Source organism: Aethalodelphis obliquidens, unplaced genomic scaffold, assembly GCF_003676395.1.
Source record: "Aethalodelphis obliquidens isolate GAN/ISIS:26980383/991018 unplaced genomic scaffold, ASM367639v1 scaffold41, whole genome shotgun sequence".
In the NCBI taxonomy this organism is placed as follows: Eukaryota; Metazoa; Chordata; class Mammalia; order Artiodactyla; family Delphinidae; genus Aethalodelphis; species Aethalodelphis obliquidens.
In genome coordinates, this window is record NW_020837985.1 from 14,688,715 (window position 1) to 14,702,106 (window position 13,392).

A 13,392-nucleotide genomic window follows, 5' to 3' on the forward strand; every position below is an offset into this window, starting at 1 on the left:
ACAGCAACCAAATCACCTCCCACTAATTAACGCACAGCAGTGGGTTCAATACTCAGGGAGTTCAATACGTTTTTCAGCTTTAAGGTGCTCCAGGGACCACTTCTATCTGTTTTATAAAATCATGGCTCACTGGTTTCTGATACTGGAAGAAAAGTACAATTTCACCATTGTTTGCACAGCAAGTCTGAAATTTTCACACTGAGATGACAGAATAAAAATAAGATATAACTAGAATAATTTGTCCAGGTATCCAGACATAATGGACGTTGTGCTATCCTGAAGCACTAAACAAAGAAGTCAAATTGAAGGAACGTGGGCTAAGTCGTCTTCCACAAACAGGAAAATTAAGACTTTTAAAAGGTGCAACAGCGCCACCTATGGCCCAAAAGGCTGTCCAGGTTGCTGTAAAAGACACAACACATAAATTGCCTGTATAAGAAACAATCAGTAAGGTTTTTAAAAATAGGATGCTCAGAGCCTATAACTAAAAGCTTATCTAGCTCATAACTGAATTCTGCTTCAGGGAAGGGAGTGGTATTCAGTATGTAATCTGAAATTGTTAACACTCCTGAATATAAACAAAAGACATAGGCTCATGGAAACTAATCTTAGAAGAAGGAATCCAGTCCAGCCTCTTCATTTTACAGACAGGGAGACTGAGACCCAGAATCCATCCTTCTAGCAATCAGCAGCAAAGCTCTCCTAGTCCTTTTGTTTTACACTAGCTAGCTGTACTAGCTCTATATTCATAAAAGTCATGTCTGCATGTTTCCAACATTAGATAATCTGTGTCTTGCAAAATACTTCCCAAAGAGCATTTAACTACAAATCATACAATTTTCTTGAAATACAAAACACTTATTTATATATTAAAATAAAGAGGGAGGGGATATGGCGATATATGTATACATATAGTTGATTCACTTTGTTATGCAGCAGAAACTAACACAACATTGTAAAGCAATTATACTCCGATAAAGATGTTAAAAAATAAAAAATTTTAAAATTTAAAAGTAATTTAAAAATAATAAATAAATAAAATAGCATGAGTTCCACTTTTTTTTTTTTTTTTTTGCAGTATGCAGGCCTCTCACTGTTGCGGCCTCTCCCGTTGCGGAGCACAGGCTCCAGACACGGAGGCTCAGCGGCCATGGTTCACAGGCCCAGCCACTCCGTGGCATGTGGGATCTTCCCGGACCGGGGCACAAACCCGCGTCCCCTGCATCGGCAGGTGGACTCAACCACTGCGCCACCAGGGAAGCCCTGAGCTCCACTTCTATTCCCTCTATAAAGGAAAAATGACAGATGTCAAATCGTTTTGATTATTTACCTCCCCCAGCAGCAGAAATACCTCAATCAAAAAAAAATCAGCATTCTCTTAGCATCAACAAGGCAATTCCTTAAAAGATAACATTCCGTCTTTATGTTGTAAGAGGACACATGACCCACCGCCATGATGATGCTCAGATCTGGATTGTGTAAACTGTCAACACGTCATTAAATGTACAGCTCTCTTGTCTCAAAAAACTCATATAACTGTGCCTTGACTTCTAACAGGCAGAATTGTTCTCAGAGCTTTCTGAGATGCTCTTCCCAGGTTTTATAAAATCCTCAAATTTGGCTTGAATAAAATTTTCCATTTTCTTTCTTAAAAAATAAATAAATAAAACCTATTAAGGGTACAGGAAAAAAATCAAAACTTTCTTCAATCACAAAAGAGATAAGCTTATTCTCTGCAAATAATCAATACTGATTTTTCTAAACGTAAAGGCGGTGGTCAAATTCCTAGCAATTTAAAGGTTCTAGTGGATGATTACAAGCCAATATGAATTCTGAGTTGTAAAAATATACATTCTGTACAAACAATCTTCAAGTTCTTCAGCTGAAGACACTTTAGCTAGTCCCTATCTTACTAGGATGACACTCTCATCAAAACTTCATACTGCACTAAAAAAAGTAACCGAATCCTTATCGCTTTAAGTCATATTCATATATATCACATGTATATACACACTGAATATGCATCATAAATAAACCACCCTCTTCAGTATTCAGAGCTGATCCTTCTAAACTATCTGTCATTGTGACAGCAAATTTTTACTGAGAATCTCTTGGGTGCTTTGTGCAAGGTATCTAACTCAGTCAGACTAGGTAAATAACATTATTCAAATTTCACAAATGAGGAAATATATACTTAAACCATAAAAACCAACTTAACATATTCATCATAAGGAAAGAAGAGAGTAGAGATTTGTATTTTCTCTCAATTCTCAGTGGCTTGATCTTTTCTTCCGTACTAAAGACTACACTAAAGACTACACTAAAGGCTACACTAAAGGCTACACTAAAGGCTACACTAAAGGCTACACTAAAGCAGTTCAGTCTCTGTAACTTTTTCTCTCGACAAGCCTCACTAGAGAAGAACAAGCGGTAAGTCATTAGCAATGGTTGGATCTTCAAAGCTCACTTCTCTTTTGCACTGTAATCATTTTTTATGGGTTTTTTTAGTGCTTCCAGAGTTAAAATAAAAAATACTAACTTTTTAGGTCATTAGCTGAGAATAAAACATTTGTGAAAATGTACAGTGTTAATCTATGCCCCTCTGTCTCGTATTCTCACTGATACCTCTTCTTTTATGGCCTCATCAGGTTGAGATCACTAAAATCAGTCACTTATGAACTCACAGGAGTTTGGGAAACCAGTCAACGGGAGGCTGATTAGAGGAGCAATTAAGGATGCCTACTGTGCAGTCACCACAGCCTGGCTCCAGCCCCGAGTCTGCCGCTGCCAGTTGCGTGATTTGGGGCAAGTTACCCCATCTCTTTAAACCTCAATCCCTCACCTGCAAGAAGGAGTTACTGATAACTACCCTCAAACACCTGCTATGAGGTAAAACGTAAGGAAAGCATTTAGCACAGCCTGGCCTAGGGCAGATGCCAAATCATTCATAGCTATTTCAAAACTTAGGGATGATAACGCTTACTATTAATAAATTAAGCTAGTCCCAAAAGTACCAATAACCATAAAGGAGAAACATTTGTAAGTCAACAAGCATTTCCTTTTGGATTGATTGCAGAATGTCCTATTGATTTTTTAATAAACCGAGTTTTGAATAACCTTGAATACTCTGAATACTAAGAAAGTGAAGTTTTTTTAAAAAAATTTAAACAAAAGGAGAATTAAAGCAAAAAGACATAGGGAGTACAGAATTCTTTTTTGAAACTAAATTCAGTTTTAAGAGAGGGGAAAATTCCCTTTTTTCAGAGGAAATCTTGAAAACTATGTAAAGGGGATCTGAGATGTCTAGAGTCTTTTAACAGTATTCATGAATTCATATTACCAAGTCTTAAAACTACTTGACAATCAACAATAATAATACTGATAACAGTAATGGCTGCTAACATTTATCCAGCACCGGCTGGGGCTGTTGTAGGTCCTTTATATGTGTATCTCATGCAGCCTTCACAAGAACCCTCCAAGGTAAGTACAGTTATTATCTCCCCCACTTCACAAATAAGGAAATTGAGGCACAGAGAGATTAAACTTGCTCCAGGTCACATGGGCATTAAATGACTTCTGTAGCCTGCTATTTTGCTGGTGAAAAAGGAACCTGAGATATAAATTCAAGGGAGAATGTTAAATAATCCGTTCGTCTGGTCTTCACCTCAAAGAGTAGATACCATAAATTCCTGATGTGAGATGAGGCTGCCACTGCAAACTGACTAATCTTGAAATTGATATCCAAGATGAAGCAACATATATACTCATGATAGCAAATCCGTTCATGGCTCGGGACCCTTTAATGCCTGAAAGGCGGTAAAATCATTTCCGATCTAAATGCCATCAGCGCTGCTCTTTCAGCTCTCATCCAAGCTTCACTGGATGTTCTTCTCCACAGACTGTCTTCAACAGTAAAAAGTTCTCAAGTGTTTCACACTACGCACAGCTAAATAAAGCCACTTCTCTACTGCAGACGGAGCCCTTTTTCAGGCCTAAAACTTGCTTTGCCTATCTTCAGCAAGGGCAGAAAGTGAAGCATCGCCCTACAAAGGCTCCAGAGTCTCACTAAGCCCATGAGTAGAACAGTCTCAACACTTTATAACTCTTCAAGTAGCAGGGAAAGAATAAAACAAAACCACCTTCAACAAAAGGCCCCCAGAGAGAGAGCAGACGTCCTTCTAAGGAGAAGATAAACAGCTGCCACCTGTGTGTTGGATATTTTAGCACTTGGCCGCTGGCACAAGGGGACAAGAGGACTTGAAATGCTGGAATCTCATAGCAGAGACAGCAGTTACAACAACACGGGATAAACACAGGTGGTGAGCACCGACGGGAGGCATCTCAAGTCAAAACTGAAGCCCAGGAAAGCAGGGAGCAGAGATATCCCAGTCTGAGGACTTTCTCTATCACTTCTCAGCCTGCTTTACTTTCCTCTCCAATAACTGAGACCCCACTAAAACCGTTAGGAACGGTCTGCTGAAGGAAGATAAAACATCTTCAAGGACCACCAGAGATTCATCTAAGCAGTTCTACAAAGAGTGCACCCAGATTCAGACGGAGTGGCTACACTGACTGGCGCATAGAGGTGGTCTCTGCAGTCTTTGCTGGTGACGGGGATGGTATAATTCAGGGGAAAAAGACATTGAAGGCATTTCCGCATCCAATACACATCAACGGCCGTGGGCCTTCTCTTTGGGGGGAAAAAATCCGTAAAAATCTCATGGTTCAAAAAACACCTAGTAGTTTTGTGTATAGCCTTGATCTCTGCATTCTTTGCTATTATCTTTGTGACCTATGAGGTATGACAACCACATCCTGAACATTTAAGGCAAATTCACTTATTAAGGGTCAAAAGGGTCAAGTTCATTCAACAAGCATTTGTGGTTCTGCTCCTCCAAAGATGCATTTTTACTCTTCACAGGTGCTAACAAACATGAGGAAATCAAACTTCACGCATTAAGAGAACTTCATCAACCAGAAAAAGAAGAAACAGCTCCCCGGGCCCTGAATTAGCTGTTAAAATTGACATCTGGGACTAACTTCACCAAACACACAGAAATTATGACAAGGGCCCAGACAGAGAACTTCAAAGACAGCCTACCATGAAATTTTATGCAACTGGTCCAGAAATCAACCCATCATTGTAATCCATTAATATCATTTGATAAGACTCAATAAGATCAATACATATTCAATAGAATCAGAAGACAATGTCTCATGTGCAGGATTTTTTTTTTTTTTTTTTTTTAACGTGCAGGATTTCTGACTCAACGGATTTTATATTTTATTTAAACATTACTCAACCTTCACTTAGAGGGAACAGTAATAGATTACTCCTGCTTGCTTAAGGACTGTAACTGAGTCTAGGATGGAAGCAAGAGCAGAGCTTACCTGGTCGATGTCTGTTGGCTGCTTCAGCAGGAAGTGAGCTACCCTGGACCCTTCGAGCTCCAGTTTTACCACCAGTTCCACCAGGATAGTGATAGATGACAGAAGCTGAACATAACCCTTCAAGGGCAGCTGGGCATTAAAATAAAAGTTCAATTAATAAAGTTAGTGGCCCATCCTTAGCAAAAATTGCAGTGACTAAGAATGATCTGAACGGCTTGATGATGTGGAAATGCCAATTTTTCCACAAAACAGAGATCAAACCTACAGATCACTGGTTTTGTTACAAACAGGAACATGGCCCCTACTATGTTTTGCAGGCCCGTGTCAAAGCTGGCAGCGCAGAAAACTCTCGCGACGCTCAACGTTTCTCTGAGGGGCTGAGCACATGTGAGACAGGCTGTTCATTCATTCATTTAACCAACAGTTTAGTTCACACTGTGTGGCAGGCTCTGTGCCAGATGCTGACACTGCAGACAGATGAAGCACTGCCCTGGATCGAAAATATTTTTAAAATCATACCACTGGAAGAAGGACCAGAATACCTATCCCCATCACTCACCCGGAATGCATCTATCCCATTTCGAGCAAACACCTAGCAGGCCTGTCTCCTTCTCAAAGGCAGCCACACTGAGTTGCGGCAACTTTTCATTCTTCTATCACTGGCAGTTAAACCCTAAGAAACTTGGGCTATACTACTCGCCTCACAAGTCGTGCTGCAGTGTTCATCTTTACCCAGTAGCTCAGTGGTTCTCAAACTTTTTGGTCTTAGAACTCCTTCATCACGCTGAAAAATCACTAAGGACCACAATAAAGAGCGCTTTTTTTGTGCAGGTTACATCTACAGATATTTACCATGCTCGAAAATAGAACTAGAAGAGGATTTAAATATTTATGTGTTCCTTCCTTTTAAAACAATAATAAGCCCATAACATGTTAACTTTTTTTTAATATCTTTATTGGAGTATAATTGCTTCACAATGTTGCATTAGTTTCTGCTGACTAACAAAGTGAATGGGCTATATGCATTCGTATATCCCCATATCCCCTCCCTCTTGCGTCTCCCTCCCACCCCTCTAGGTGGTCACAAAGCACCTAGCTGATCTCCCTGTGCTATGCGGCTGCTTCCCACTAGCTGTCTATTTTACATTTGGTAGCGTATATATGTCAATGCTACTCTCTCACTTCGCCCCAGCTTACCCTTCCCCCTCTACGTGTCCTCAAGTCTACTCTCTACGTCTGAGCCTTTATCCTGTCCTGCCCCTAGGTTCATAAGAACCTTTTTTTTTTTTTTAAGATTCCATATATATATTAACATATGGTGTTTCTTTTTCTCTTTCTGACTTACTTCACTGTCTATGACAGACTCTAGGTTCCTCCACCTAACTACAAATAACTCAATTTCATTTCTTTCTATGGTTGACTAATATTCCATTGTATATATGTGCCACACCTGCTTTATCCATTCATCCGTCAATGGAGAGTTAGGTTGCTTCCATGTCCTGGCTATTGTAAATAGTGCTGTAATGAACACTGTGGTACATGACTCTTTTTGAATTATGGTTTTCTCAGGGTATATGTCCAGTAGTGGGATTGCTGGGTCATATGGTAGTTCCATTTTTAGTTCTTTAAGGAACCTCCATACTGTTCTCCATAGTGGCTGCATCAATTTACATTCCCACCAACAGTGCAAGAGGGTTCCCTTTACTCCATACCCTCTCCAGCATTTATTGCTTGTAGATTTTTGATGATGGCCATTATGACCGGTGTGAGGTGATACCTCATTGTAGTTTTGATTCCTATTTCTCTAATGATTAGTGATGTTGAGCATGCTTTCATGTGTTTGTTGGCAATCTGTATATCTTCTTTGGAGAAATGTCTATTTAGGTCTTCTGCCCATTTTTGGATGGGGTAGTTTGTTTTTTTGATATTGAGCTGCATGAGTTGCTTGTATATTTTGGAGATTAATCCTTTGTCAGTTGCTTCATTTGTTAATATTTTCTCCCATTCTGAGGATTGTCTTTTCATCTTCTTTATGGTTTCCTTTGCTGTGCAAAAGCTTTTAAGTTTCATTAGGTCCCATTTGTTTACTTTTGTTTTTATTTCCATTTCTCTAGGAGGTGGGCCAAAAAGGATCTTGCTGTGATTATGTCATAAAGTGTTCTATGTTTTCCTCTAAGAATTTCATAGTATCTGGCCTTACATTTAGGTCTTTAATCCATTTTGAGTTTATTTTTTGTGTATGGTGTTAGGGAGTGTTCTAATTTCATCCTTTTACATGTAGCTGTCCAATTCTCCCAGCACCACTTATTGAAGAGGCTGTCTTTTCTCCACTGTATATTCTTGCCTCCTTTATCAAAGATAAGGTGACCATATGTGTTGGGTTTACCTCTGGGCTTTCTATCCTGTTCCATTGATCTATATTTCTGTTTCTGTGCCAGTACCATACTGTCTTGATTAATGTAGCTTTGTAGTATAGTCTGAGGTCTGGGAGCCTGATTCCTCCAGCTCCGTTTCCCTTTCTCAAGATTGCTTTGGCTATTCGGGGTCTTTTGTGTTTCCATACAAATTGTGCAATTTTTTGTTCTAGTTCTGTGACAAATGCCATTGGTAGTTTGATAGGGATTGCACTGAATCTGTAGATTGCTTTGGGATGTACAGTCATTTTCACAATGTTGATTCTTCCAATCCAAGAAGATGGTATACCTCTCCATCTGTTTGTGTCATCTTTAATTTCTTTCATCAGTGTCTTATAGTTTTCTGCATGTAGATCTTTTGTCTCCTTAGGTAGGTTTATTCCTAGGTATTTTATTCTTCTTGTTGCAATGGTAAATGGGAGTGTTTCCTTAACTTCTCTTTCAGACTTTTCATCATTAGTGTGTAGGAATGCAAGTGATTTCTGTGCATTAATTTTGTATCCTACTACTCTACCAAATTCATTCATTAGCTCTAGTAGTTTTCTGGTGGCATCTTTAGGATTCTCTATGTATCGTATCATGTCATCTGCAAACAGTGACAGTTTTACTTCTTCTTTTCCAATTTGGATTCCTTTTCTTTCTTTTTCTTCTCTAATTGCTGTGGCTAAAACTTCCAAAACTATGTTGAATAACAGTGGTGAGAGTGGGTAACCTTGCCTTGTTCCTGATCTTAGAGGAAATGGTTTCAGTTTTTCACCATTGACAACAATATTGGCTGGGGGTTTGTCATATACGGCCTCTATTATGTTGAGGTAGGTTCCCTCTATGCCTACTTTCTGGAGAAAGTAGGCATAAATTGGTGTTGAATTTTGTCAAAAGCTTTTTCTGCATCTACTGAGATGATCATATGGTTTTTATCCTTCAATATGTTAATATGGTGTATCACATTGATTGATTTGCATGTATTGAGGAATCCTTGCATTCCTGGGATAAACCCCACTTGATCATGGTGTATGATCCTTTTAATGTGCTGTTGGATTCTCTTTCCTGGTATTTTGTTGAGGAGTTTTGCATCTATGTTCATCAGAGATATTGGCCTGTAGTTTTTTTGTGTGTGACATCTTTGTCTGGTTTTGGTACCAGGGTGATGGTGGTCTCATAGAATGAGTTTGGACATGTTCCTCCCTTGGCCATATTTTGTAAGAGTTTGAGAAGGATATGTGTTAGCTCTTCCCTAAATGTTTGATAGAATTAGCCTGTGAAGCCATCTGGTCCTGAGCTTTTGTTTGTTGGAAGATTTTTAATCACGGTTTCAATTTCAGTGTTTGTGATTGGTCTGTTTATACTTTGTTTCTTTTGGTTCAGTCTCAGAAGGTTGTGCTTTTCTAAGAATGTGTCCATTTCTTCCAGGTTGTCCATTTATTGGCGTATAGTTGCTTGTAGTAATCTCTCATGATCCTTTGTATTTCTGCAGTGTCAGTTGTTACTTCGCCTTTTTCATTTCTATTTCTGTTGATTTGAGTCTTCTCCCTTTTTTCCTTGATGAGTCTGGCTAATGGTTTATCAATTTTGTTTATCTTCTCTAAGAACCAGCTTTTAGTTTTATTGATCTTTGCTATTGTTTCCTTCATTTCTTTTTCATTTATTTCTAATCTGATTTTTATGATTTCTTTCCTTCTGTTAACTTTGGTTTTTTGTTCTTCTTTCTCTAATTCTATAGGTGTAAGGTTAGTTTGTCTGAGATTTTTCTTGTTTCCTGAGGTAGGACCGTATTGCTATAAACTTGCCTCTTAGAACTGATTTTGCTGCATCCCATAGGTTTTGGGTCGTTGTGTTTTCATTGTCATTTGTTTCTAGGTACTTTTTGATTTCCTCTTTGATTTCTTTAGTGATCTATTGGTTATTTAGTAGCATATTATTTAGCCTCCATGTGTTTGTATTTTTTACAGTTTTTTTCCTGTAATTGATATCTAGTCTCATAGCATTGTGGTTGGAAAAGATACTTGATATGATTTCAATTTTCTTAAGTTTACCAAGGCTTGATTTATGACCCAAGATATGGTCTATCCTGGAGAATGTTCCATGAGCACTTGAGAAGAAAGTGTATTTTGCTGTTTTTGGATGGAATATCCTATAAATATCAATTAAGTCCATGTTGTTTAATGTGTCGTTTAAAGCTTGTGTTTCCTTATTTATTTTCATTTGGATGATCTGTCCATTGGTGAAAGTGGGGTGTTAAAGTTCCCTCCTATGATTGTGTTACTGTTGATTTCCCTATGGCTGTTAGCATTTGCCTTATGTATTGAGGTGCTCCTATGTTGGGTGAATAAATATTTACAATTGTTATATCTTCTTCGTGGATTGATCATTATGTAGTGTCCCTCTTTGTCTCCTGTAATAGTCTTTCTTTTAAAGTCTATTTTGTCTGATATGAGAACTGCTACTCCAGCTTTCTTTTGATTTCCATTTGCACAGAGTATCTTTTTCCATCCCCTCACTTTCAGTCTGTATGTGTCCCTAGGTCTGAAGTGGGTCTCTTGTAGACAGCATATGTATGGGTCTTGTTTTTGTATCCATTCAGCCAGTCTATGTCTTTTGGTTGGAGCATTTAATCCATTTACATTTAAGGTAATTATCTATATGTATGTTCCTATTACCACTTTCTTAATTGTTTTGGGTTTGTTTTTGTAGGTCTTTTCCTTCTCTTGTGTTTCCTGCCTAGAGAAGTTCCTTTAGCATTTGTTGTAAAGCTGGTTTGGTGGTGCTGAGTTCTCTTAGCTTTTGCTTATCTGTAAAGGTTTTAATTTCTCTGTCATATATGAATGAGATCCTTGCTGGGCAGAGTTATCTTGGTTGTAGGTTTTTCCCTTTCATCACTTTGAATATGTCCTGCCACTCCCTTTTGGTTTTCAGAGTTTCTGCTGAAAAATCAGCTGTTAATGTTATGGGGATTCCCTTGTATGTTATTTGTTGCTTTTCCCTTGCTGCTTTTAATATTTTTTCTTTGTATTTAATTTTTGATAGTTTGATTAATACATGTCTTGGCATGTTTCTCTTTGGGTTTATCCTGTATGGTACTCTCTGTGCTTCCTGGACTTGAATCACTATTTGCTTTCCCATGTTAGGGAAGTTTTCAACTATAATCTCTTCAAGTATTTTCTCAGACCCTTTCTTTTTCTCTTCTTCTTCTGGGACTCCTATAATTCGAATGTTGGTGCATTTAATGTCGTCCCAGAGGTCTCTGAGACTGTCCTCTTTTCATTCTTTTTTCTTTTTTCTGCTCCCTGGCAGTTATTTCCACCATTTTATCTTCCAGCTCACTTATCCGTTCTTCTGCCTCAGTTATTCTGCTATTGATTCCTTGTAGAGTATTTTTAATTTCAGTAATTGTGTTGTTCATCACTGTTTGTTTGCTCTTTAGTTCTTCTAGATTCTTGTTATTTGTTTCTTGTATTTTCTCCATTCTGCTCCAAGATTTTGGATCATCTTTACTATCATTAGTCTGAATTCTTTTTCAGGTAGCTTGCCTATTTCGTCTTCATTTATTTGGTCTTGTAGGTTTTTACCTTGCTCCTTGGTCTGTAACATATTTTTTTGTCAATTCTTTTTTTTTTTTTTTGATGGGTGGTGCTGTATTCCTGTCTTCCTGGTTGTTTGGCCTGAGACATCCAGCACTGGAGTTTGCAGGCAGTTGGACAGGGCCGGGTCCTGGTGCTGAGATGAGGACCTCCAGGAGGCCTCACTCCAATTGATATTTCCTGGGGTCTGAGGTTCTCCGTTAGCCCAGTGGTTTGGACTCGGAGCTCCCACCACCTGAGCTCGGGCCCAACCTCCAGCCTGGGAACCAAGATCCTGCAATTTTCGTGGCGCAATTAAAAAAAAAAACAGAAAGAAAGAAAAAAAAAGGAGCAGTACAATATCAAAGAATAAAAAACAAAATAAAATTAGAAAGATAAAAAACATATTAGGAAAAATAAAACTATAATTGAAACAACTGCAACAAGGTAAAATGAAACCACACACAGAAAAAAGAAGAATAAAAAGGGGGGGGGGGAACAAGCCAAAAGGAGAGAAAAATAACAAAGTATAAAGAATAAAATAAAATTAGAAAAACAAAAGATTTATTTGGAAAAATAAAAATATAAAAGAATCAACAACAATGAATCCACAAGGTGAAACAGAACCCCAATCTAAAAGAGGAAAAAAAATAACTCTTGGCTCTGGGGGTGGCGTTTAGGTGGCGGTGGAACTTAGGCAGGGGCGGGGTTTAGGGTGGGGCGGGACCTAGGCGGGTTGGGGGTTGACGTTCAAGCGTGGGGCAGGGCCTCTGCTTAGGACCTGCCGGAAGGGGAGCGGCAGCACGTGGAAAGGAAGGTCTCTGGAGCTGGGGTTCCAGGAGTTTGGAGGTGGGGCCCTGAGTGAGGGTGTGTGGGTGGGGATTAGGCCCAGCACGGTTGGAGGGCGTCTCCGAGTGTAGAGGTGAGGCCCTGGGTGGAGGTGTAGGGGCGGGCCTTGGGCTCTGCGCCGCAGGAGGGAGGCTCCGAGGGCAGAGGATTAGGCCTGGGAGCCCAACAGGCTTCCGGATGCCTAGGTGAACAGGGTGAGCACTGGCCGCGTTCCTTTCCGTTCCTTCGTGCCCCTTCCCCACTGTCTCCCCAGAAGTCTCCCCCATCCCCGCTGGACCCCTAACCGTGGATGGGTCACGCTGGGTGTAGGAACTCCTCCCCTTCCCCAGCCGCCCCTCAGCAGTGCCGTCCCAGAGGTCCGGCCTTTACTTTTGCTTCCCCTTCCCTCCCTCCCACTCCCTCAGGACCCATGTGGCTGGAGGGGGCCTTGGTGGGCAGAGGATCAGGCCCGGGATCTCAGCAGGTTCCCAGGGGCCCAAGTGGGCAGGGGAAACCTGGCCACGCTCCCTTTTGATCCTCTGCCCTCCCAATGGTTCCCCAATTTCCCCCTTCGGGCGTGGGATCCCTTCCCCTCTCCCAGCCACCCCTCAGGGGCTCCAGTCCCGTCCCACCTCCACTTCTCCTCCTCCTTCACTCCCCCCACACCCCACATCCTACCCAGTTGCTGGAGGTTCCTCCCATCCCCTTAGGTGTCCGTGGTCCCCCACCGGTGCCTGGTAGGTGCCCAAGTTGTGAGGAGATGCAAATTCCACGTCCTCCTAGTATGCCATCTTGTCCATGTTAAATTTTTTAAGGGGTGTTTTTTTGTTTTTTTTTTTGGCCGCGTTGGGTTTTCGTTGCTGTGTACAGGCTCTTCTCTAGTTGTGGCAAGCGGGGGCTACTCTTCATTGTGGTGCACAGCCTTCTCATTGCTGTGGCTTCTCTTGTTGCAGAGCACAGGCTCTAGGCACAAGGGCTTCAGCAGTTGTGGCACGTGGGCTCAGTAGTTGTGGCTCGCGGGCCCTAGAACGCAGGTTCAGTAGTTGTGGTGCACGGGCTTAGTTGCTCCATGGCATGTGGGATCTTCCCGGACCAGGGCTCGAACTCGTGTTCCCTGCATTGGCAGGTGTATTCTCAATCACTGCGCCACCAGGGAAGTCCCGACCATGTTAAATTTTTATGAAAAACAACTACGTTTCAAA

At 40.6% G+C, this 13,392-nt stretch overlaps 1 protein-coding gene across 4 annotated transcripts in view; it reads right to left on the bottom strand.

Moving 5' to 3' along the window:
• The window catches only part of TRAPPC9 (trafficking protein particle complex subunit 9), a 509,122-nt gene that overhangs the window by 477,223 nt on the left and 18,507 nt on the right, over positions 1–13,392 (bottom strand). For all 4 annotated transcript variants that reach the window (XM_027077960.1, XM_027132545.1, XM_027077959.1 and 1 more), the window contains exon 4: positions 5,392–5,520. In XM_027077960.1, the coding sequence (XP_026933761.1) occupies positions 5,392–5,520 (129 nt within the window). The remainder of the gene's footprint in view (positions 1–5,391; positions 5,521–13,392) is intronic.